This window comes from Lampris incognitus, chromosome 2, assembly GCF_029633865.1.
Source record: "Lampris incognitus isolate fLamInc1 chromosome 2, fLamInc1.hap2, whole genome shotgun sequence".
In the NCBI taxonomy this organism is placed as follows: domain Eukaryota; kingdom Metazoa; phylum Chordata; class Actinopteri; order Lampriformes; family Lampridae; genus Lampris; species Lampris incognitus.
Window position 1 is genome coordinate 22,440,182 of NC_079212.1, and position 26,452 is coordinate 22,466,633.

General features: G+C 44.4%; 1 protein-coding gene across 1 annotated transcript in view; it reads right to left on the reverse strand.

Annotated features, from left to right (window-relative positions):
• lrp1ab (low density lipoprotein receptor-related protein 1Ab) overlaps positions 1–24,382 on the reverse strand; it is a 111,508-nt gene extending 87,126 nt beyond the window's left edge. The window contains exons 1-3 of the mRNA XM_056298994.1: positions 24,367–24,382; positions 21,163–21,285; positions 4,278–4,415 (exon numbers count right to left, since the gene is read on the reverse strand). Of these exons, the coding sequence (XP_056154969.1) occupies positions 4,278–4,415; positions 21,163–21,285; positions 24,367–24,382 (277 nt within the window). The remainder of the gene's footprint in view (positions 1–4,277; positions 4,416–21,162; positions 21,286–24,366) is intronic.
• Between the last annotated feature and the right edge of the window lie 2,070 nt (positions 24,383–26,452).

Genomic DNA, 26,452 nt, shown 5'->3' on the forward strand with positions numbered 1-26,452 from the left:
AAATGTATGAAATTTGATGTTTTCCTCTAAAAGAAAAAAAACAGACAGAAATGATTAACAGTCTTGGAACTGACAGGAAGGGTATGAAAGGGTGACATGGTGTGAGGTAGACAGGGCTGGGTTTGGTTCATGGCCGCAGTTGCAAAAACGACACTTTCACCACTCATAAAAATAACTATTTCTACCCATTGTTAAAAGAAAGCAGTGAAGCATCTCTCTGTATATGCACGGAGTAGCAATTAAAAAAAAGCCGAAAGTACATGAAATTCCCCACTGATGTTTAACGGGTTGCTCCACCGTGTCACGTTAAGAGTGAGGTGTGTGACATTCCTGAGACCTGCAGTCAAACCGTGTGGAGACAAGTCGGCACATGTCTTTGTCTTCTACCTGCAGCTGACAGGAGCATACCATTTCCTATAGGGCTCCAGAGGCATTACCTCAGGTCTGCTTTATCACCCACGCTTGACAACAACTCCCAGAATGCCATTCTCATCCAAACTTCAACTTATACCATAATGATCAGTGAACAGATCAAAACTCCTCATGAAACATTAACTCACACACAGCCTGAAACAATTCAGCGACATCATTCATCAATGTCCCCATGAAAAAGAAATACGCTTTGCAGGGTTTTGTTTTTTTGTTTTTTGTTTTGTTTTGTTTTGTTTTTTGTTTTGGTGCATTCTATCAGAACTGATAAGCAGCATAGATATGCAGCAAGTTGAAAATGCTGCATTGCTGAAAGGCTTTTACATAGCCTGGGACGGTTGAGTATGGTAAATCAGACTTTAGCGAGAACGATGTGTGCATTTGAGTGTATGTGCGTGTTTGGAAAGGAGCTAGGCAGAGACAGCATCAGTGCGAGTGTTCAGAGGCAGTTGTTTGCTAGTTGTTTAGTCAAAGGGGGGGCATGGTAACCATGTGCAAACACAAACAGGGCAGGAGTCTGAGTAACAAGCAAACATGAGGCATACTGGTCTCAAACAATGGCAGCATGCCGCCCCAACAGCCCTAATCTACCTAACACGCATGCACGCACGCAAGCACACACACACGCACGCACGCACACGCACACACACACACACAAATACAAAGCACTTACACTGGTTAATAAAAAAAATACAATCTCATGCATGAGACAAGAGCTTTCCCAAATACCACAAAACATTAGTTTTGTAGGTAATGACATTAGACTGTCTCTGAATACGGACAAAGATGCCAGAGGACTGGCAATAAAAGCAGGTCTCCTCATGAAACACAACTTTAATGGCAGCCAATAAACTCATTTAGGCCAAGACCTCTGCATGAATAGAGATGAATATGCAGCATTTTAGCATGCAGCCTCAAACAGGCTATAACCAATTCTCATTCTACAGTTAGTGGGACGTGAAGGGCAAAGAAAGCCCGTTGCATGCATAAATGATACAATCAGCGCAGAGCAGAGGAGTAAACAGGGTTCCCCTTTGAGGCAGGGAGGAAAGGGACGAACACTCGGGAGATCTGCCATGACCCTATTCTCTTTTCCCTATCAATCAGTCACTCCTGAGGGGAGGAGGTCGAGAGAGGCCCTTTCAACTACCAAACAGAGAAAAGAACAAGGGCAGAACCAAAGATCAATGAAAAGACCCAACTTTCTCCCTTATAGCAGAAAAAAACAACTACCAATCACCCACAGGAGCTACACTTAGTTAAATTGGTCTATTTAGACTGTAACTATGTTTTCTATTTGACCAAGAGGTGGTGGTTATCTTAAGTTTAAAAAGCAGTCATATGGCCAAAAGGGCACTTCTTGTAAAACATCAACACTCAACATTGTTACGACACTCAGCATCTGCGATAGATGATGTGCAAAAGCACTTAAGCCCCATCCTGACTGACATGAACTTGTGTTTGTGTAACACTCCTTCCCTTTGCATCCACTCTCTCGTAACAGTGTGGAAAACGGAAAATAAGAACTTGTCTTTGTCTGAGTTATCGAACTTGTCACGACTGGTTAATTAAAAAAGGTTTTCGACCCTTTTTTTACTTGCTACAACAGTGTTTCTGGGAATATCTGCAAGCCCCCGCCCCCCCCCCCGTTTTTCTCCCCAATAGGACCCGGCCAATTACCCCACTCTTCTGAGCCATCCCCGCTGCTGCTCCACCCCCTCTACCGATCCGAGGAGGGCTGCAGACCACCATATGCCTCCCCCGATACATGTGGAGTCACCAGCTGCTTCTTTTCACTTGACAGTGAGGAGTTTCGCCAGGGGGACGTGGCGCGTGGGAGGATCACGCTTTTCCCCCCAGTTCCCCCTCCCCCCCGAACAGGCGCCCCGACCAACCAGAGGAGGCGCTAGTGCAGTGACTAGGCCCACCCACAGACACGGCCAGTTGTGTCTGTAAGAACGCCTGACCAAGCTGGAGGTAACATGGGGATTCGAACCGGTGATCCCAGTGTTGGTAGGCAATGGAATAGACCGCTATGCTACCTGGACGCCCTATCTGCAAGTTTAAAATAAACCAACACTTCAAACAGCAAGATCTGAAAATCACAAAGCTGACTAATATGACAGAACATACAGAAATTCTTGGTCTCAAGTCAACTTGCCGCCTACTACTGTGTGGTTGTCTCTGTTATGATAAGCTGGAGACTGCTGCTGGGAGCCCATTTATTGAAACAGGGGCTTTGGATTTCAGGCTGGGAGACCGTGGGCCCAGCAGCTCTTCAGCGGCAAAGCCAACCTCACCACCCTTCCCAATAGCACACTGCCGGGCACACAGGTGAATTCCTTGCAATTTGTGCAAGTCACTAAACCTTGTCCAAAAAATTATCGTCACAAACTATAAAAATGCTGGAAAAAAAACGTGTTAAAATGTTGATTAAGTAAATGCCCACCTTTCCGTGCACCCCTCCCTTGCGCCCCCTTGTCAACAACTTTAGCAGAATTACTTGGACACACCAAATGACAGAGTGTGCTTTCAGACATCAGTGCACAGGTACATTTGCACAACCCAGAAGTTTATACAAGCAAACACTGGGATGCTTGTAAAAAGCCAGGTTTTCGGTGAAATGGGGAACTGACTCTTCCAGGCACACTGCTGCTGTGTTTGTATGGGTGTGTTTGGGCGTGCATAGATGTGTGTGTGTGTGTGTGTGTGTGTGTGTGTGTGTGTGTGTGTGTGTGTGTGTGAACTTCTGCCTTCCAAAGGACAGCTGGGCTTGTGCAGTTGGGGACAGGCGGTGTGTGTTATGACCACATGACATCATCAGCATGTTGTGTAAAGGCATGTCCAAAAGAGATGACCAGTGTGTGGGATACCAACACTCTCACCCACTCTGTACAACTGTCTATTTCATCTGCCAAACTGTATTCCTAGTTGTCTTGAAAAATAATCTTTCTCAAATGTTGAGAATGATTCACGGGACCTTATTGGATTTGATAACTCAGTTCAATGTCTGTGTATGTTTAGGATTAATGCCATTGTTTGAGAACTTGGCTGATTAAACCTTACTCCAGGACTTTGGTCCATGGTAGGAGACTTTGGTGTCCTTTTCAATATTTATCCAACTGATGCAATAAAAACAGATTCCCGGACAGGGATGTAATTAACGGATGGGATTGGCTCATCACCCCTTTGACAGCTGGCACAGATGGACAAACAGAACGAAGGGATATTCATTCAGAACACGTGGAAAATAAGTAAACCCTAACACAAGTTAGTCATGCTCTAGGCAGGCAGAGCTTGAGACGGCTATATCAGGATATTAGGGAACTGGATCTGCCAACTCTCTACTGCCAGGCAATGGCTATGGGCTTTTGTCAGCAGAAACAAAGACAGATACTATGGACCCAATATGTTCCCATCTCTTGGTCTCTAATTAATAGTAGCGGACTTAACGGGATTCTCCATTGGCTCCATGTTCCAGGACTGAATACCGATCATTCCCCCCAGGGATGGAGAAAATGGCCTAATGACTTTTTTCCCCCCCAAGTAAGAAGAATGCCATTGTGATAGCACACATCAACACAGGCCAGTTTATTAACGGGCCCTGATAGGAGAGTTTATTGGATAGAGATTACAGTTTTGGATAGGAAGACACAAAGAGATGGCTGGTTATACATAGAAAAGAAACTGGATGGTCATTTTCATCCCACGACAAAGGGCAACTCTTTTTTCTTCCTTGTGAACAGAAGGGATGAGAGAATGATGATGCTGTGTGTGTGTGTGTGTGTGTGTGTGTGTGTGTGTGTGTGTGTGTGTGTGTGTGTGTGTGTGTGTGTGTGTGCTTTTACCTCTGCAATGAGGCCCCTCATCCCAGCCATCGTTGCAGTCAGGGACTCCGTCACACAGCCTGCTCATGTGAATGCATACATCCAGGTCCAGGCAGCCATGCTCATTGACAGGACACTGGTTCACTCTGTTGTGCAGACCTGCAACCGAGTTAAAACATGACTGATGGAATTACCTGTTCAGCAAAATCCGACAACAACTTTCCTATCATAGCGACTTCAAACTAACAGTATGAAAGTAAGAATGAAATAAAACAATTTATTTGAATGCAAGGCAGCTAAGTCGTTTGAACTGGATAACGTCTTTGTAATTCCAGTATATTTGCAATGATTAAGACAAAATCAAACCGTGCCAAACACAGACTCGACGGGGAGATTCCACAGTACACAGACAGCCTGTGGCATTTGTTGAGGCTACATGTCTCATGCTGTGCTTACAGCCCACAGGTAATGATAGATTTGGAGAGAGCTCAGTGAAGATCAAAAGAAGAAAACATCATTAAGCACAAGGCAGAGCATTAAACACTTTCGATCTAATCTCCTCGCCTTCTGTTCCCCTCTTTCGATCTGTCTCTGAAACTGCAGCAGAGAAGTACTATCCGAGCGTTGCCTAGCCAGCCAGAGCAGATCCCAGCCCTCCCCAGCAAGAAGAGATTGGTAGTGGGCCGAGAGGGCTGATGACTATGACTTACAGCTTTTTGCTTTCCTTTGTCCAGTTTGGGACACAAGCCCCTCGGGTTTGTAAGCCAATCGGGGTTGGAGGTTTAAAAGTGCCTCAGGAGAAAAGCTTTTCGGACTTTAAAAGTTATCCTGCATGGTCAAGGTATACAATACACACATGTATATGTGAGCACGCAGACACACACAGGCAGACACACAAATCATATGTCAACACTATATATATATATATATATATATAGTAGTCTTATGAAACTAAATAGTTTGAAAATACAATTATTTGGAAAGCTACAAATGTTGGAATGATATAAGATAACCACAAAACTAAACAGCGACAACAAAGATGTATTGTCTCCAAGGGTCTGGAAAAGGACAGTATGTGGTCTCCTTTGGCCCAGGAGAGAGATTTTTTTTCACCCATGCCAAACTAGAACACAGATAGAGAGTCTCTTAAGCCTGCACTCTGCCTTTCATTTTTTTCTCTCTATCGTTCCTCTCAGCCCACGCTGCAAAGCAAACAGTTTGCTTTGGCTGTTTTTCTTCTTCCTCCTCCTCCTCCTCTCAGTCCTTTTCTCTCACTCTCTCACATCTGCTGACCCATTTTAGAAAAACACTAGAAAGATGGAGTAAAAAAAGTTCACCTCCTGCACAGGAAACGATCATTACAGCTCTGGGGTTTGTTTTGTGTGTGAAGTTTGCACCGCCACTATTATTAATCTTGTTTTTACTTTTCACGACCATGAAATGCAAGTAGTTTGTGTGAGCTGTATGTGGTTTGTTATCCTGTTTCAATGTTGTACCCTGCTCTCACTCCGATGTGTGACTAATGTCTCTTCTCGTCTCTTCTCCCGTGTATGTGAATGGGGGGGGATGTGAGTTTCCCCTGTGTGCATGTGTAGTCTGTCCCCCTGCCAGGTTGCCATGGTGACGGTGGTCACGTGGCTCAGGTCCTAGGCTGTTCTGGTGGCATCCGGACACTGCCTGGCATCCTCATCATCATATTCTTCATATCTTATAACGCCATTATAATTGTGTTATCTTCTTTCAATGTTGTATTCTGTAAATTGTGTCTCCCCCCCCCCTCCCATTTCCCGAAGTACCCCACTCTTCTGAGCCGTCCCGGTCGCTGCTCCACCCCTTCTGCCGATCCAGGGAGGGCTGCAGACTATCACAAGCCTCTGATACATGTGGAGTCGCCAGCCGCTTCTTTTCACCTAACAGTGAGGAGTTTTGCCAGGGTGACGTAGCACATGAGAGGATCAGGCTATTCTCCCCAGTTCTCCCTCCCCCCTGAATAGGCGCCCCGACTGACCAGTGGAGGCGCTAGTGCAGCAACCAGGACACATACTCACATCTGGCTTCCCACCCGCAGACACAGCCAATTGTGTCTGTAGGTATGCCCAACAAAGCCGGAGGTAACATGGGAATTCAAATAGGCGATCTCCGTGTTGGTAGGCAATGGAATAGACTGCTACGCTACCCCGACACCCCTGTAAATTGTGATTTATTCTGTACACACAACATCCATTGCATCCCTCCTCTGTTGCTCTCGCTGAGGTTTCTTCCTATTTTTTCTCCCTGTTAAAGTTTTTTTTTTAGGGAGTTGTTCCTTATCTGATGCAAGGGTCTAAGGACAGGATGCTGAGTTGCTGTAAAGCCTGCTGAGGCAAATTTGTAATTTGTGATATTGGGCTATACAAATAAAATTGACTTGGTGTGTAGAGGGATGCTGTGGGAGGGTTGGGGAGGTTGTGTGAGGGAGGGAGGGTGGAGGGTGTTCAAGGTGACATTGTATGTTCGTATGTTTTAAGTGTATTCCTGAATACGAAAATAAAAAGAGTTAAAAAAAAGAAAAAAGACAGCATCGCGGATGTGTCATAAACCTGTTTGAGAAGCCAGCATTAGAATCTCATACACACACACACACACACACACAGAGTCTTTCTACTTTATTATTTCTAATTTCTAAATTGAAATTGTGTTGGTGCAGCAGCAGGATTTATTTCATTTCACTCGTTTCTTCTTCATTCCAGGAGTAAAGGCCTGTAAACATTAGCTCTGGAACATAGCGAGCAAGGTTTTACGACTCCGTTATGATTTTTTTTCCCTTTATGTCATTTGTCATGCATGAACAATTGAGGCCCGATGTGGAAGGTTTGTGAGTATTAGATATATTTAAAAAGGTACCAGTCCGTTGCCCACCAACACGGGGATCGCCGGTTCGAATCCCCATGTTACCTCCGGCTTGGTTGGGCATCCCTACAGACACAATTGGCTGTGTCTGCAGGTGGGAAGCCAGATGTGTGTATGTGTCCTGGTTGCTGCACTAGCGCCTCCTCTGGTCAGTCGGGGCGCTGGTTCGGGGGGGGGGCTGGGGGGGGGATACCGTGATCCTCCCATGCGCTACGTCCCCCTGGTGAAACTCCTCACTGTCAGATAAAAAGAAGCGGCTGGCGACTCAACATGTATCGGAGGAGGCATGTGGTAGTCTGCAGCCCTCCCCGGATCAGCAGAGGGGGTGGAGCAGCGACTGGGACGGCTCGGAAAATAGGGTAATTGGTCAAATACAATTCGGGAGAAAAAAGGGGAAACACCCCCCCCCCCCAAAAAAAAGGTACCAGGATGACAAAGTATTTCTCTGAGACAACAACGTACACAAAGAACGCGATGAGGTCGTGCATTTCTCTGCATGTGCCTGGATTCTCCACTGCAAACTCACCAGCACTCCATCTAAAACGCTTGTGTCTGTCTAACAGATTAGCCATCTTAGACAAGAATGTAGCCCCGCTAAAACAAGAGCCTTAAAGCAACAAGGACTTCCATCGTAAGTGCTCCCAGCTTTCAGAAGCAGTCTCTGTAAAAGATGTCACAGTCTAATAGTTTCTTTTTTTTAATACATACAATTTTAATACATCTGGCTTATAGGAACGGAGAGTAGCACTTCTATCCGAGGGATGCTCGCATATCAGCAGAACTCCCACAGCCCCGGCCTCTAAGCCACCCTGCTTTCTATTCAATAAACTGCCGACCTGGGGATTTCTACATATACTGCTGCACAAGGAATAAGCATCTTACATGCTGGAAATGTAACCCTGCCAACAGATTTCACTGTTTGTCTTCAGTCCCCCCCCCCCCATGTGTACAAAGGAGACAGCCTTCATTATTTAAGTCTTTTTAGTGATTTTTTAGTACACATTTGCTTATCCTCGTGCATGTGATGGTTAAAGTGAAAAATAAAGACACAGGCAGACATAGACATTTTGTTTAAACCCTGATAGGTCAGACTGCATGTGCAAATGTCCTGTTAACACTAGCCTGGGCAATGCACTCCCACTCACTTCAGTCACTGGGTTAGTATAGTAGAAGGGCAACTACCTAAACCGGACCCCCCCCCCCCCTACACACACACACACACACACATACACAAAAACAAGCATGCACACACACCACCCACTTCTCATACATACTCCCCTGTCTTTCCGCTGTCCAGTCAGCAACAGAAAAGGTCTTTGGAAACATACTAACAACTGCCAGCAATACCAACAATAGGAGAAAAGAACTGTATGAGTCTCACAACACAGTAATACCTTGGCAAGGGCTGAATAGGGAGCAGCAGCAGAAAACTAAATAGAAAGGACAATATAGAGGATTAAATCACTTTGCAGCTGGGACAATGGCGATGGCCCCTGCACTCCCTGTTCCAGTTTGGGAAGTTGTTGGCAGTTTATTGTAATGAGCTTGCCTCATACTGGCTGCAGCGATTTCCTTCCTCATCTGTCAGTGGAGTCGTGGTATTGCCGTGCTGAAGGAAGACAGAACACGGAAGGTTTCCACCATTTCACTCTCACACGTATACACACCACGGAACGCCTTAAAAGCCTACGCCATCTGCGAAAATGTTGCCAATGAAAAGCGACCAGCCTTTTAAGTAACCTACATACCAATGTTTACCCTGACAGAAAAATATTTTGTCATGTGAAGATTCTCATTATTCTAGTTCTGGAAACCAGCATTGCTCCTGGGCAACTTCAAAGATCAATTCCAGCAATTATTGCAATTTAACAATATGGCTTTATTAATTTAAGATTATTATCATTATTACTATTATGCAACTGTATAATTAACTATGTTGCATGATATACAGCATGGATAGTGGTGCTGGAATTGTAATCTTTCTTGAATTTTTTTGTCCTGCCTTGCTCTCAGGCCAATTTTCCTGCTGTCGTGCCATTGCAATAACATGAAATTAAGGGAGATGTGCTTAAAACTATTTCCTCTTTAAATTCACCGCAGGCAGCCACACCACAATTTAAGCACTACAATGAGCAATGCAACAATTTTGACGTAAATAACTCGCTATATTGGAAAATTCATCTTAGCAAAGGGCATAACACCCTTTGGAAACCAGCATAAATGAAAGTGGGTGTAAAGTCCATCCATCCATTATCTTAACCGCTTATCCTGCTCTCAGGATTGCGGGGATGCCGGAGCCTATTCCAGCAGTCATTGGGCGGCAGGCGGGGAGACACCATGGACAGGCTGCCAGGTCTTCACAGGGCCGACACACACACACTCATTCATTCCTAGGGACAATTTAGTATGGCCAATTCACCTGACTTACATGTCTTTGGACTGTGGGACGAAACCGGAGCCCCCGGAGGAAACCCACACAGACATGAGGAGAACATGCAAACTCCACACAGAGGATGACCCAGGATGACCCACCAAGGTTGGACTACCCCGGGGCTCGAACCCAGGACCTTCTTGCTATTAGGCGACCGCGCTAACCACTGCGCCACCGTGCTGCCAGTGGGTGTAAAGTGCCAAACATTATTATTAGCAGGTGTAATAGAAACTGCAGTGGGAGTGCATATGAATATGGGAGAACATTACTCTATAACAATCAAACGATGTCACAGTTATTCCTTATTCAGAGATAGAATAAGGATTCACATGTAAGGCCGACTGCCTTGGAGATAAAGTACAGTGAGTGAGAACAATGTATGAGGCTCTACAGTGCAGGGTGCATCATGCATGAAGAGATAGGGAAAATTACATCCCTCATATCAATTAGAGGGTAAAATGAGGATAATTGCATTATTGTAATAGACTGTATGATCAGCTAACACTGGTAATAGAGGGGTGTGTATCCCCACCAATTCCTGAGGGATCTGAATTGCAAAAATCTTCTTCCCTCCGCTGTATTGCTGAAACCTCTGACTCATAAATCTAGCTACATGAGATCTTCCTCAGCACATTCATTTCATACATCTTAACCTAGCGTTCTATCTTAATCCTATTTCAAAAAAGGAAATAGCAAAGGGTATTCGTTATGATTAAAACAACATGAGTCAATATATAGGAGTAATGTTCAGCTCCATTAAATCCCTCAGACATGCTCTCTGGAGAAAAATATGCCTTTCTACAGAAACGATATCTAAAGGGTGCTCTGTGTAATTCTACTTGACTTCTGACATCTATTCTTCAGTGATGTGACTAACAACAATTCAAAGCAAGCAAGACAAAAAAATTCAAATAGAAAGGTAGCGCATACACAGCATGTTTGCTAACATCTGTCATTTTCCAGTGCAGTAAAGTAGATACTGTTCGCTGTGATCATTGTATGATTTGCTGAGGACTGCAAGTGCAAGTCTTTTGAAGGGCCGTGCATCAAACAACAAGAACAACAGCTCATCCAGCTTCTCTGGTGGTTTTGAATGGAGAAACCTGGTGAGATGGCGGTGGTGGTGGCGGGGTTCTTTAATTTGTTTCAATCAGAGCCTTTCAACAAGCCTCGTTGAAATTTACTACTCATGCAGTGCTTCAGGAAAGCTGAAATATTGCACATCACACTTTTAACATCCCCTCCCGGGCATTGTGTACTTAAAAGTGACACATACCTGTGTCAACTTCAAAATGGTTCAGAGCAAAGAGGGCATTCATAACATGCATGTTGCACTGGATTCCACCAAGTGTGTCCAATTGGCACTGGACTTTGAAGTTGTACCTCAAACTAGTCTCCCCCACTGCGTGCTTCCATCTGCTACCTCAACCTCTCGACCCCAAGACCCCTCCCCCAATCTCTGCACTTACATAATGACCTTAAATTTGGATCCCCCGTCAATCTTTTGTTCTTGGGATGAAAGCCTGGGTTAACTCCCCTCTTCGGGGATCCATGGCAGTCCCTGACTCCCATACACACTGCTGTCAGCTCTAATGAACATGTTGCACAGAGTGACATGCAAGCCTGCCCACCACCGACTGACTGTCCAGACTATGGGATCACACTTTACATGGCCACGCAGGAAAGTTATGTAACCTTGCTAGTTGTGCCCTCATAATGCTTATATTCAAAAACAAAGTAGTTAAATAAAAAGTTGCATCACGGCAATAGTTAAATAAAAAGTTGCACCATGGCAAAAACCAGCATTATGTTGTATTCAAGGGTGTAACTTCATTATCTAGTGGTTCACTTCACTTCTATTAGTATACTTTCTAGTAGTTATATATTCTTGGGATGCTGACAAGTTGAATTCTTCCAGAGAAACATGAATACAGAAAGCTTTGAACCTGTTCATTCCAAAAGTCTTTGGTCTATCAAATTCCTTGCCTCAAAATATCACTTACACATTTTGTCGTTGAATCTTTTTTTATATTTCAATCTCTTTCAAATGCTATACTGAGCAAAAATTTAAATGCAACACTTGATTATTTCAAAGATTTTATGAAACTGAAGTTGATAAATGGAAACATCAGCTGTTAAAATGATTTATTAGGGGTGTCCGGGTAGCATAGCGGTCTATTCTGTTGCCTACCAACACGGGGATCGCCTGTTTGAATCCCCGTGTTGCCTCCGTCCCTACAGACACAATTGGCTGTGTCTGCGGGGGGGGGGAAACCAGATGTGGGTATGTGTCCTGGTTGCTGCACTAGTGCCCCCTCTAGTCAGTCGGGGCGCCTGTTCGGGGGGGAGGGGGAACTGGGGGAAATAGCGTGATCCTCTCATGCGCTACGTCCCCCTGGCGAAATTCCTCACTGTCAGGTGAAAAGAAGCAGCTGGCGACTCCACATGTATCGGAGGAAGTATGTGGTAGTCTGCAGCCCTCTGGATTGGCACGGGGGGGGGGGGGGGCAGTGACCGGGACGGCTCAGAGAGTGGGGTGATTGGCTGGGTACAATTTCGGAGAAAAGGGGGGGGGTCCTTAGCCATTGATTTCATATCATTTCGGCTACAAATATACCTCAATGGGTCACAGATTCCCCCCAGGATGCAAGATGGGGTCAGGAAACAGAATTCCAAGTCAGTATCTGGTTTGACCACCATTTGCTTCATACAGTGCAAAACATTTCCTTCATATAGAGTTGATCAGGTTGTTTATTGTTGCTTGTGGAATATTCCACTCCTCTTCAATGGCTATGCCAAGGTGTTTGATGTTGGCGGGAACTGGTACATGCTGTTGTATGCACCGGTCCAGAACATCCAATGCATGCTCAATGGGTGACATGTCTGCCAGATATCGAGCACAGATCCTTGCAACATGTGGCTGTGCATTATCATGCTGAAACATGAGTTAATGGTGGCGGATGACTGGCACAACAATAGGCCTCAGGATCGCATCCTGGTATCTCTGTGCATTCAAATTGCCATTGATAAATTGCACCCACGTTCTTTGCCCCTACGATATGCCTGCACGTACCAAAACCCCACCAATTCCATGGGCCATTCTTTCAACAACATTGGCATCAAGAAACTGCTCACCCTCAAGGCACAACACACACCACGTTCCACATGCCCAATACAGCTGAAACCGGCATTCATCACCGAGAGGACCCTTCTCCAGTGTACCAGGGGCCATTGCTGGGGAACGCTAGCCCACTCGGGAAGGTTAAGGTGCCATACAGCATTCTGGACATTAAGCATGCAAAAGAACCTCCCTGTTTCATCAGCTGTCTGTGTGGCTGATCTCAGACTATCCCGCAGGTAAAGAAGCCAGATGTAGCAGTCCTGGGCTGGTGAGGTCACATGGTCTACAGTTGTGAGGCCGGTTGGCCATACTTTCAAACCCCCATTATAATGAGCACCTGTGTGATGATCACGCTGTTTAATCATCATGTTGATGTCATACCTATCAAATAGGTGGATTATGTTGGCAACAGATGAAATATGATGAAATAAGAGGAAATGTATAAAAATTTGGGTGCAAAATCTGAGACTTAAGCTCATATAGTGCATAGAAAAAGTCTGGGATCATTTACTTCAACTCGTGAAAAATGGGGGCAAAAACAAAAGCATTGCATTTAATTTTTTGCTTGGTGTACATTAAAACCACTACCTTGTATAAAATAGAGTGGAAACGTTTTCACAAAGAAGTAAGAGCAGCACGACAACAAAGACAAATAAGACATGCCAACTGCTTGGCAAAATAAAAAAGGAGAGACTGAAGATGAGATGCAGGGAAGAGGGAATGGAGGCAGAAAACTATTTATCGCTACTCCACCTGTTTGATAGATAGAAAGGGAGACAGAGGGTGAGAAAAAGGAAGGGAAGGAGAGGGTATAGAGGAAAGACAGTGGAGAAAGGCAAGTGGTGCCCTTGTGGCGTGCGAAAGCCCTATGCGCCCAATCTTTTGAGAGGACGGTGAGGCCGAGGAGGGCTCAGGGCCGGAGACCGGGGGGGGGGGGTTACAGCGCTTTACTCCTTCCTCTGTGAAGGCAGTGTGTCAACCAGTTGCCCCTGCAGACACTCCTGCCCCTGCCTGGTGCCCCCTACAAGCACAGCTAACTGACTCCTATTATGGGCTATGAAAGGACTCCCTCCAACTTTACTGTAAAAGGCTGTTTCTCTAAAAAGGATCAGAGCTTTACAAAGCAATTTCCATTTTCCTCTTCAGCCTAAATGCTAATCTGCTCATTTTCTCCTGTACAAAACCTTTTCTTTGGGATCATCCCTTCTCTTCCTCCCTCCATATCCCTCTGTCTCTGCAGTCTGCTCTTTGTGGTCGTCTTGGAGAAGCTGCCGAGGCGTGACTGTCAGTCGGGCCAGACAAAAGGCCCTGCTGGCCAGCCTCCAGCTGAGGTTCATGGGCAAGCGATGGAAAGATAACCTTGTTGTGTGGCCTACCACTACATCACGCAGCTGCAAGGAAATGATAACTCAATCGCCCCATCGGACCTCCCTATTAGCCTAGCTCAAGGCCCCCAGGCCACAATAACTACTTCCAAGGAGCGTCTCGTAAGCCAAGACACATGGTGTGGCTGCATGTTGGGAAGTAATAATACTACATGATCACAGACACCAACATTGGTGATACCACTCTAAAAAAAACACTGTACCTATCATGGGTCCTTCTGTTTCAAGTCAAGACAGAATTCCAGGGCATATCCCCTCAATATTACTTTCCAGAATAAACTTAGAAGACAATGTGTTATAACTCAAAGCCTGACAGAAACATGAACAAAAGAAAAATATCAAAATTATTCCAAGGTGTGTGTGTGTGTGTGTGTGTGCGTGTGTGTGCGCGCGCGCGCGCGCGCGCTCGCTCGCTCACACATGTGTTGTGAAAGCTTATGGAGTGTGACAAATAGGCGTTTCAAGGGCATGATACGATCACAGTACTAGCACGGGGAGTGGTAGGTCATTAGCACGCATTGATTGTGTCAAGTTATCAGCTCATTTATTCTCTGTGAATGGGAGTTTCATGTCAATAAAAGGACAGCCATTTTACATGATTCAGATGCATTTCACCCCCTGCTTTGATGTCCTCCTGTGGATATTTGCATGATAAATCAAGGATAAAAAGTTTACCAGAGGATAAGGTGCAGCCAAATTGTTGCATAAGGTCTTGGATCATGAAAGGGATTCCTTTATGGTAAGCCCTTCTCATGACAGAGAAAGTGCTTACATGCTAGGGCTTATTCAAACATCTGTTCCCATTCCCTGGCTCAACCACAATGAATGTGGCTCATGCAAGCATCATAATTGCACACAGATTTCAGGGATTCAATGTTTCACAAGAGCCCTTCAGATAGAGGTGCGAGATGGATTCAAAATTGACACAGCACATTAGATTCTAAAGGCAGGATCATAAACACTCGGCCAACAGTCATCAGAATGGTGTGAAATTTAAATCTATGTTTTCGCAAATTGAGAACTACAATACTGCTGAAACTCTCAGATGCAAAACTTTGCGAGGTGTGGGGGGTCGTGAGTCACTTGGGGAACTATTCAAAGAGCTGACTGCCAATCTGCTGCCCTGTAATTCCTTTAAAATGTCATGACCTCATTACAGTCTTTCCAACTCTCCAAAACTGAAAAACAGGGAAATAAAGAATTGAAAAGAATGGAAATAAAGATCTTGGGTTCTGCTGATGCGGCACTGACAAAACAAAAATAGCACAGGGAGACTAGGAAGCTTACAGTGCAAAATGTCTCGATGCATTTACTTTTGCTTATTGATACTGACCCATTACAGTTAAACCATTAAGTTCTTGGTCCTTCCAAAAGGGAGCAGCGCACATGCACGCACGCACGCACGCACGCACACACACACACACACACACACACAAGCAGGATGATAGGTAGATACAGCACACAAAAATCGAGGTTACATTACATATCTATCTAGCCAAAAACTCCCTAATTCTATGTGGTTTCCTGAGCGAGTTATTAGGGGAGATTCCACTGTTATTACTGTTATGTAAAGGCACTGTCAGTTGTCATGTTATGTAAAGTCTGCCTGGACTTCTGAGAGGAAAACAGTCCTCTGCCTAACTTGAAAATCCTAACACCCTGAGTACCCTCACCAGTTTATCGCTGCCAGATGGAGATAATGCTTAAACAATATACAACAACTAACTGCAGGTATCGGAATCAGCCAGCGGTGCAAGCAGCATGACCATTGCTGGGCTATACAGAGCCTATCCCTCCTTTCCTGAGGACACATATCAGCCACTTCCTGAGTCCAGGGCCTGTGTGTAATTGAGGTGAAAAAGCTTGTCTGAGACCAATTGAAGATTGCAGCAAAGGAAGCCTGTGCAATCCCTAGGTGCAGGGGGACAGGGTCAGACTTGCAGATAGGGGCCAATACAGACCACTGAAAGCTACCAAAATGTGCAGGGGCCCTGCAAGGAGTATTTGCACTGGGGGGCCAGGAAGCATGACAGCCCCACAGCTGGCAACATGCCAGGACTCTAACCCATCCACTTGCAATGACAACTTGCGCAAACCAGTGCACACATACACATATGCATGTTTTAGCCAAATCTCCCTAATTCAATACACCTTAAAAAAAAAAAACCTCTACAACTCCCTAACCTACAGTAGACATCGGGGCTTCTGCTCTTTACAAGGCTTGTGACATGATTACATGCAATAATGACGAACGCATTCTAATCCCACCACGTACTTTGTCAATGCTTTGGCAAAACTGTTGATATAGGATGCACAAGGTACCCTTCCACGTCAAGATGTACCGGGTGTTTACTCCTATGCTTAATCTCATGCGGCAGTATTGGACTCCAAGAGCTCTTTTTACCCAGCCCTGAACATTTTTCTACTACATACTAAATTATGAATATTAATGACATACAGGTTAGGTAGTGAAAGTTTTGATAGTGGTTAAATTCTAGATTAAAGTTAAATACATTGGTAAATCTCACTACAGCTCTGTGTCTCTATATAGACACAGAGGTATGCATACCTTGCGTGTTATATATTGACACTTTGGCAAAAGCATCGATATTTGATGTGGTGGGATTATAATGAGCTGTGATGACCCCTGGCACCAACAGTCACCTGAATTTAGGGCTGGGCAACAACTGAATATTATTGCCTTGTATCAGGGTGAAATTTGGACATCGTCATGTTGTGATACATAAATTTGTTATTCAAATGAATGACAATCTAAAATTTCAAACACAATGAGGTCTGAAATATTTTGAGGGAGTCACAGAAAGGTTAAATCAGTCCATCTGGATACAACGTTTATTTAAACATTTCATCACTCATCTAAGTGACCTCGTCAGTCTAAACTGACTGTAGGTACCCCCAGCCTTATAAACAATACAGTGGCATAATGACCGAAACCAACGATTGGTTTCATATGCAGATAGGCACGACCACCAATTAGAATTTCAATGGCCATGTGTACTATTCACAGAGAACTGGTCGGCATGGTGGCCCAGTGCTTAGCGCCTCACAGCAAGAAGGTCCTGGGTTCGAACCCCGGGGTTGTCCAACCTTGGGGGTCATCCCAGGTCATCTTCTGTGTGCAGTTTCCATGTTCTCCCCGTGTCTATGATGGGTTTCCCCCACCATCAAAAAGACATGCATGTTAGGGTTAATACTCCTGTCTATGCCCTTGACTGAGGCAGTGGAAAGAAGAACTGGAATTGGTCCCCGGGTGCTGCACGGCGGCTGCCCACTGCTCCTAGCTACACAGTTAGGATGGGTTAAATGAAGGGAGTAATTTCCCTATAGGGATCAATAAAGTATCTAAAAAAAAATCAAATTGGGGAATAAATGCAAACACAGCATCGTAAGATGGCGATATATCAATATCATGTAAGATTTTTGATGATTAGTGATCACAATATTTTCTTTATTGTCTAGCACCATCTGAACTACTGTCTGTTTGTCAAAGTCTAATGCCACTCCATGTTGTTGGGGCAGAAGTCTGTCTTTACCTCCATGATAGAATTACTACCCTGATGAATGGCTTGGGAACATCCTCTAGACAGCGTGACACTGAAGCAGTTTGCTTTCTTCCTGTGTAGGTACCAACAGTGCAGAACAAAGATCTGCACCAGAAATAACCTCACACCTCTACAACACCCACTGCTCTGATGGTAGCCACATTTATGAGAATCGTAAACCAAACAGGTGGCATTTCCCTTAAATGAATCTTACTTGTAGTCAACTCAGCTTTTGCTAACTGGTTGTTGTGTGCAGGTTGTGACTACAACTTTCAACCTTACTCTTGAGGTTGAGGATGACAGGTATATAATGGCAGTGGAAGGGATTAACAAAGAGTGTGTAAAATCAGCACTCTTTCAACTGACTCACAGTGACCTACTTAAAGAATTAACCAAGCTGGGTGTCCGGGTAGCATAGCGGTCTATTCCATTGCCTACCAACGTGGGGATCGCCTGTTCGAATCCCCGCGTTACCTCCGGCTTGGTCGAGCATCTCGACAGACACAATTGGTCGTGCCTGTGGGTGGGAAGCCAAATGTGGGTATGTGTCCTGGTCACTGCACTAGCGCCTCCTCTGGTCAGTTGGGGTGCCTGTTCAGGGGGAGCGGGAACTGGGGCTAACAGCGTGATCCTCCTACGTGCTACGTCCCCCTGGTGAAACTCCTTACTGTCAGGTGAAAAGAAGCGGCTGGCGACTCAACATGTATCAGAGGAACCTGTGGTAGTCTGCAGCCCTCCCCAGATCAGCAGAGGGGATGGAGCAGCGACCGGGATGGCTCGGAAAGCGGGGTGATTGGCCAGGTACAGTTGGGGAGAAAAAGTGGGGGGGGGGGATTAACCAAGCTTCATGTAGATTCCAAGTGCAGCCTGTATCGTCAAAATCTCTGATTTACAGGTTGGCCTGACCACAGGGTGATCTTGCACTATGGCGGAACCACAGCCAGCAATCAGGGGATGGACGGAGGGAGAGACGTGCAACAGTGGAGAAAGGGAAAGAACAGGAGAAACAAAATATCAGGAAAAGTGTGTTTGCCTTGAGAAATCCGGGGGAGAATACCTTGAAATCCAAGCTTCTGGTAAGTAATCAACTTTAACTAGAGATAATGTTGTAATTATGGTTGTATGCAGCAATCTGTTTCCCGTCAACATTTAACGCGCAAGACTAGACTCTGGTCATAGGGCATGTCTAAACAAAACTGGGGAGAATTTTGTTTGTATTCACTGTCTTTTAAAAACCAGAACACAAAGCAAGGGAGTTGATGAGACAGATAACCAAAACACAAATAAACAAAGACAGACAAAAAATTTGACACTTTTTTGATAAACACATTAGCACAGAATATTTAATGTAGATGCCAATGATAGATTCTTCAAATTACTCCCAAGATTTCAATCCTTCTTAAAAAGTGATAAGCTGTTTTCCCTGCTTGTCTATCTGGTATCTCCATACCAAGTTGAAACAGTCGTCATAGGCCTTGTTTACAGCCTGCTGGCCAGATTGCCTCTTGCACTGTTTCTTTCCAGCATGGGAGAGGCCTAGGCTGATGACCTGCAAACTGCTTCACCTTCTGAGTGGAAAAGCAAGTATGAGAAGCAACAGGGTTTCCCATTCCTCCAAGTCAGAGAAGGGTTTTTAATAACCCTCAGTCTGGTGCTCCTCCAAACTCCTCTGTCCCCGCTGTCTGAGCTGGCTCAGAACCCATTGCCTCTGCAGCTTCATCTCAAGCCCTCCATTCCAAACACTACTCACATTTAATGGATGGACATACAAAAAGGACTGTGTACAAGATCACAGTTTGCCACTCTAGCTTTCATTGTGTTAGTTAGAAGGAACCTACCTTTTGACTGAGCTTGTTAAGACTACATGTATAGTGCACTATACAGAGAAAAAGTACATTAATTGCGGTAATAGATATTCAGTATGACTGCCTCATAATATTATATGAATGGAGTGGCGCCTTAACGAAAGGTAATGCGACAGCCAGGGAACAGCCCATGGGAAGTGTGTAATTGAGCAGAACAGATCTTGATGTTCTGGTGAAACTGTGCTCTCCATGCAGTTCTCTTGGACAAGATGAATCACGCCATTGTGTCGGCAAATTACATAAGTGGTATGGAAATTTTACTGAGTCCAACTACTCAGAAGAAAAAAGGCAGAAATTGAGTAGTCACAGGCTGCTTGCTTGACAAAATTATTGGCTAACGCCTACATGAAGTTCCTTTTATTACAGTAATTTATGATTACAATTGTAAAACAGTGAAATTGCTTAATCTTTTCCTACTCTGCTGATAGAATCCTAAACAAAACATTAGAGAAAAATCCAAGAATAAAGGGTCACTTGTAAGAGGAGAACTCTCAACAAAAATTCTTTATAACTTAATTTGTAGTGTAGATAAATCAACACCTCAGAGGACGAGGGAGTACATGGACGAAAGAACTTTGTCTCTTTGCTGTTTATCTTTAAATGGCACATTTTAGCTCTTACAGCAAATATTTGGCAGTTCACCCTCAAGTCAATTCATTTCAAAGATGGCATATCTATACACAGAAATGGGAAATAGCAAAAATCTTGTCAGTTAGAGGGGGATGCCTGGCCTGTCCTCAAGAATGGAATCCAAATAAATTTATCTTTCTAAATTTCAACAGCTATAGCTCATGTTCTTATGCCTCTATGAGCACGGCAACACAACACAATTTGTTACACTTGCTATTTCATGCATATCAAGTCCAAAGGCCCATGTGTTAATACTTAATGGTGTTTTCACCCGCAGTACCAAAGCCTTGATGCTGGGTGTCAGCCACTTCTCTGTACGCCAGACTATTGTGAGAGTGCTTGTGGCATGACAGATGTAAGGTGTGGCACATGCAGACACTAAAATTGCCATTAGCGCCTCCATATAAACAGAATGGAGGCTTTCACCAGGGAGAGTTTATGGACGGCATGGCAGAATGGGAGAGGGTGGCAGATGTGAGCGGCTGAGACAAGACTCTTAGGGACCACACAGATCCCACAAGAGTTCAGACAAGAGCAGACACATCCCTGAACATCCAGACTAAACATGGCTGCATAATTAGAGCTATAATTCACCAGAGCAGCCGGGGCACAAACAGTGTGTGAGCATGTCCTTCATAGGAGTGCATAACCTAACCACTTACTCAAGCCCAAATTAAACTGATGGGACTCTATGCCTCTTTTGAGACAAAACTGCATTACGCTGTGTCTGCGATCATTAATCTCATATAACATCAAATATGACATTATTATCAATAAGAATATCCCCTCATCTTGAAAAGTTCAGAATGACCTTTAGATCAGTGCTATCTGAAAAAGAAGAAGGTGAAAAAAAAGCTTGGTCCTTTAAAGAGACCAAATACAAAACAGCAATGATGAGAATGCATTGCTGAGTAAAAAGAGTAATAGCCCCGAAAAAATAGTAAGCAAAAAGCATGAAAACGGCTTGAGCTGACTTGAGGGCATAGACCTACAGAGAGCAGTTTTATTTTGGGCATACTTACAAATATCTGGTGACTCGTCTGATCCATCAGGACAGTCATTCTCCCCATCGCAGCGCCAGCCTTTGGAGATACAGGTCGCTTGGTCCTTACATACAAACTGCTTAGGGCTGCAGGTCTTGGGAGCTGACGAAAATAGAGAAAAGACGTGTTGGGCAAAGTGATCAAAAACTACTTCTCAACAAATATTATTCAAAGAAATGCAGTCCTTCACACCTCATGTCTATAATGCCAGTGAACAAAAGAGACAGTAAACTCATGTGCAACAAAACTGCTATCCTTTTTTTTTTTGGCAGAACATATCAACAACCAGTCTGTTCACTCCAGGATCTGGATTGGAATTTTCCAGCTCCAAGAAAGGCAGATCTTAGCCCAGCAGGGCACAACAACCCACGAGGGTCAACCCAAGTTCACAACTATGTTTTCGTATCAAAAGAACCACAGGGTCGCACTATTCAGAAAACAAACATCCCTGAAAAGTTTCTGACAAACAGTGACCCCTTTAAGTTTGGAGTGTGTTCGTCGTTTCCTCTCTTCTCGTATCGCAACCCTTTCTGCTTTTTTTAATTACTCTTTAGGTGTTTTCAAACTTTTTACCACAGAGGCCCTTTCATGTCTCATGGCACAGACATAACTGGGCATTCAATTCCCGACTCATGGGAAACTGCACAGCTTGGGAGCTGTGTGCAGTAAGTCAGCAGAGATTGTTGAGGTGTACCACAAGGTAGCACCCCCACAGTGACGTTCAAGAACCCTCGGCCCTCTGGCACTGCTGAAATCGTGCAAACTCATCCACACACACAGAAACCTTGGACCTCATATTGTGACTTGTATGCACCTGCGAGTTAGTCTCATAGCGCTGGCTCAATCTCGCCGCAATTAATTTGTGACTTATCAGTAAATTAGTCTTGAATAAAATCATGGAATATTTGCTGAAAAGTCCTAAAAGCAGCAGTCAACAGAGGGGTCAGCCCTATGTTCCCTCAGCCCTGTGGGTTAGCTATTGAATAGGCAAGCTATTGTTTAGGGTTAGGTTAAGGTAAGCGTTGGGTTAAGGTTAGGGTTAGGGTTAGGTAGAGGTTTAGGTTACATCGGGTTAAGGTAGGCAAGGTTAAGTTTAGGTTGCCTGGCAACACGGGGATCACCAGTTCGAATCCCCATGTTGCCTCCAGCTTGGTCGAGCGTGCCTACAGACACAATTGGCTGTGTCTGCGGGTGGGAAGCTGGATGTGGGTATGTATCCTGGTTGCTGCAATAGCGCCTCCTCTGATCGGTTGGGGCGCCTGTTCAGGGGGAGCGGGAACTGGAGCTAACAGCGTGATCCTCCCATGTGCTACGTCCCCCTGGAAAAACTCCTCACTGTCAAGTGAAAAGAACCGGCTGGCGACTCCACATGTATCAGAGGAGGCATGTGGCAGTCTGCAGCCCTCCCTGGATCAGCAGAGGGAGTGGGGCAGAGACCGGAACGGCTCGGAAAAGTGGGGTAATTGGCTGAGTACAATTGGGGAGAAAAAAGCCCCCCCCCCCACACACACACAAAAAAGTTAAGGAAAACTCGATGAAATGTGGTTGAGGGAACATAGACACACTCCCGCTAACAGGAGAGGCACTTTCATCATTGTAGGCAAAATTATATAATCCTTCAACAGCCAAATTAAATTCAAACTGAAATATAAATCATAATAGTAATAAAAAAAAACATAAATTAAGAAATTATTTTTTGAGAAAACACCGTCTTACAGCACTTTCTCTTGTCGTAAGGAAGAACCGGAGTGGGATATCAAATGTATAAAAGGGAGCCCTTTCCTTTAAAACAACTGTTTCCTGTTGAAACTATGTGCCTTGGCCTAGTCCTCAATTAGCCTGAAAATCACCTGGCTAAGCATATGCCAATTTTAGCTCAAGCAATTATGTGAAAGTGAATTTTTTTTGCTTTGTTTTTTTTGGTTGCAGAAACTACCATAACGATAACACACATGCTATGTGAAAAGTCAACATTTCACAAGTGCAATGTTTTTTATCTATGTGCTTTTATTTTGCTGAACGAGGCTGCACAACAATACAGCCCTAATGCCTGGTGGCTGTGAAGTGACTTCATGCAGTCGCTCAAATGCTGTTGTGGCCGAGGCCGTGAAGCGACATTTAGTTAGGCCTACCCCATCTTAACAACGTGTGGTCGTTAAAGTGAGGTATGTTAATCTCCTTTAACAACTCTGCCACACATAGAAATATTGTTGAAATGCTGTTGAAACATCAGTCATATGTAACCTGGCCACATGTAAATGTCAAAAGAAATTTTCACTTTTTAAGCAAAAATAGCCCAGTTTTGGCCTAGACGGCATTATTTTCACCTGTAAATCATCCAAATAAATGTTCAGTGGCATGACATTAAACTTTACAGAGACAATAAATATTTCAGCCAGGTTACTGTTACTGTACTAGTATACTGCAATGTTCTGGAAAGGACAGCACTGAAAGTCTCATTGTGATTCTCTGCAGGAGCCCCTCTCCTGCCTTGGATGTCTTGCCTCCCCTCCGTACTTGGCAGGCAGAGAGAGGTGTTTGGGGGATGGGAGGGTGTGCACCGCAAACGGGCTGGGATGTGACTAAAATGACAAGAGAGCATGAGGGTAGTGTATTATTGCGGTCACGTTCCTGCAAACTGTCAGACTAAGGGATTTAGACCCTAGCATTTTTGTGTGACAGTGAAAGTGTACGGGTGAATCAAACCCCATGACTCCTGAGTGTCAGGTTTTTATAAGTACAATTAGAAGCTAAAGGGTTGCTGAGATCGGATTATAGCCTTCCTATGACACTAAAAACACTTTGATATTTGAGAAGATTAAGAGGCTGACAGCAGAATTTTAAAATGAAGGGCCCGTGCTCGCTCCATCTCTTGACTCAATGGCACCGGCGAGCGTCCCAAATGAATGCCAGCAATTCAAGAAAGCAATGTTTGAACACAAACATGAATGGGAGCATGAGAGAGCTAAGTGGAGAGTTCGTATTAAACTTTACAAGGCCCAGACAGTGGGTAAAATTATAGACATGAGGGGGAGAGGGGGAGCTATAGAAGAATGGATAGAAGCCAGTGACTGAATCAGTTTAGACAACATGCACACACCCAATCCCAGAGAGCACAGAAATGAGAGGGAGGCTACCCATGGCCTGAGGCCAGCTTGTTAGTTTTGCTTCCTTTGAGTTTACCAATGTCCTGGTACATTTTGTATGGCTATACATACATTGTATTTGCTTTTGCTTAAATGCTGTCATTTAATTAACCTCAATAAGAAACTTTAGCCAAACTGACAGCCTCATACCGACCAAGCCAAAAAATGGATAGGGTGAGGGTTTTGAAATCTGCCACAGACTTCTGGGTGTAAGCATTCCCTTTGTCTTTCGTTCTGCAACTAGACTGAAGCTGTTGGGCTGAGCAAATTGTTCCCTATGACTGGGCATAAAACTAGTTAAAAAATGAGGGTTTTACTTTTATCACGGCTTTACATACCAGGATGAAGTGACCACAGAGGGGAGAACCTCTGAGCCTAATTGGAGGTTGTGGTAGCAGAGGGGTTGAGGTTTGAGGGAAAGCACTGGCACGTTTCCCCCTCAGCAGTCCCCTTTCATAGCCCACTAAAATATCTCAAACAGAGATGTGAATTGTTAATTCAGTCTGCAAATTTGCCCCCCCCCCCCAAAGGTACTGCCAAAATTTTGACAATTTTTGGAAGGTCCAAATCAGGCTGACATGTTAACCATTTGACTTCATATTACCTATGTAGAGGAATGAAGGAACCTTTTATTTAGTCTCCTTGGACAGGGCTGGCAGAAAACACAGAGGCCATTAAAACAGGGTAAAAAAGCAGCAACCTGTAAAGACCCTGCATCTTGATTTCCAACAGTGTTTCCTCAACATTGCCATTCCAGCTAAAGCACTTCCATCAACAAATGAATAATAGGATTGCACTGCAATGATTAAGATGGTGGGATATGCTCCATCTTTCAAATTGTTCTTCCCTTTCTTTTTTTATTTAATTCTAGTTTTTCCCCTTATCCTACCCGAATAACCCGATGGCATATGCCTGGGACTCTTATCGAATAACTCCCCTGGCTCATGTTTCCACAGGAAGAAGATAGTCGTAACACCAGCGTCCTTCAAACTCGTGTTGGCTGCCCTCTCGATTTTACACGCTGAAACCTCGCATGGATTGCATTACCTTCAGGCCGCGAAGAAGGCGAACCGAGAATGCTTTCAGTTGCTTGGCTGCAGGCGCCCGGATGGGCCAGAGGGGTCACTGGAGAACGACGAGTCCCCGAACACTACACCGATCTATACCCACTATCCCTCTGGTAAGGGTGGCCTAATGAATGTCTTACCCCGTGGATGCTCTGGCCGTGACCGGTTACGGCGAGTCTGGGATACGAACCTCCCAGCCACATAACAAGCGGATTGCAAGAACGGCGGTTCAGTCCGCTCAGCCATCAGAGCGGCATGTTCTTCCCTTTCAAACATTAGGAATAATGTGTTTTTAATTAGTAAAAAAAAAAAAACAACAAAACAAAACCATGTGCCGCCATGTGTTGCTTATGATCAACCATAAAAATAACATCACTGTTTGTTATTCCAGACTTTAAAGTAAAAGAAAATAACTTCTCTCTAGATCTAAAATATCCTGATCTAAAAAGCACCATCCTTGAGGTATTTGTTAAAACAAAAACATCTAATCAACACTGAAGATGAGCTCTTGACCCGGAACGAACTTCTGTGGCCTTAGTTCAAAACCCCAAAAGAGTTTCCAATTTTCCTCCGGAGTCATTGATAAAAACCTATAGGGGCTCCACAGGATGTAGGTTGTATTTCCAAATCGAAATAATCCCGTCCTCCTGCATCTTTACGTCACAAATTTAAAAAAAGGCAGAGGATGTTTTTAAACCGACAGGGATTTTCAGCAACATCGAAATGCCTGTTCCTGTCGTTCTTTGATGAAGTTGCTGCTAGCGATGCACCATATATCGTTTCAGCATCTTCATCGCAATGTGTGCATATGTAATAGTCACATCGCAGGAGGTGCGATGTGAAGTAAGGCAAATTAACTCAAACATCCGATGCTACAACTTTTTGCTGCTAAAGGAAAACTCACACGGTTCTCATTTTCCATGACTAATCCACAAGAGCAGTCTGTCTGATATGACATCATTGACTCCGATTTAAGAGTTCTTGGATACACGAATCCAAAGGAGTTGAATCAAGTGCAACTGGACTTGGTATATATCCGTGAAGACGTTTCGCCTC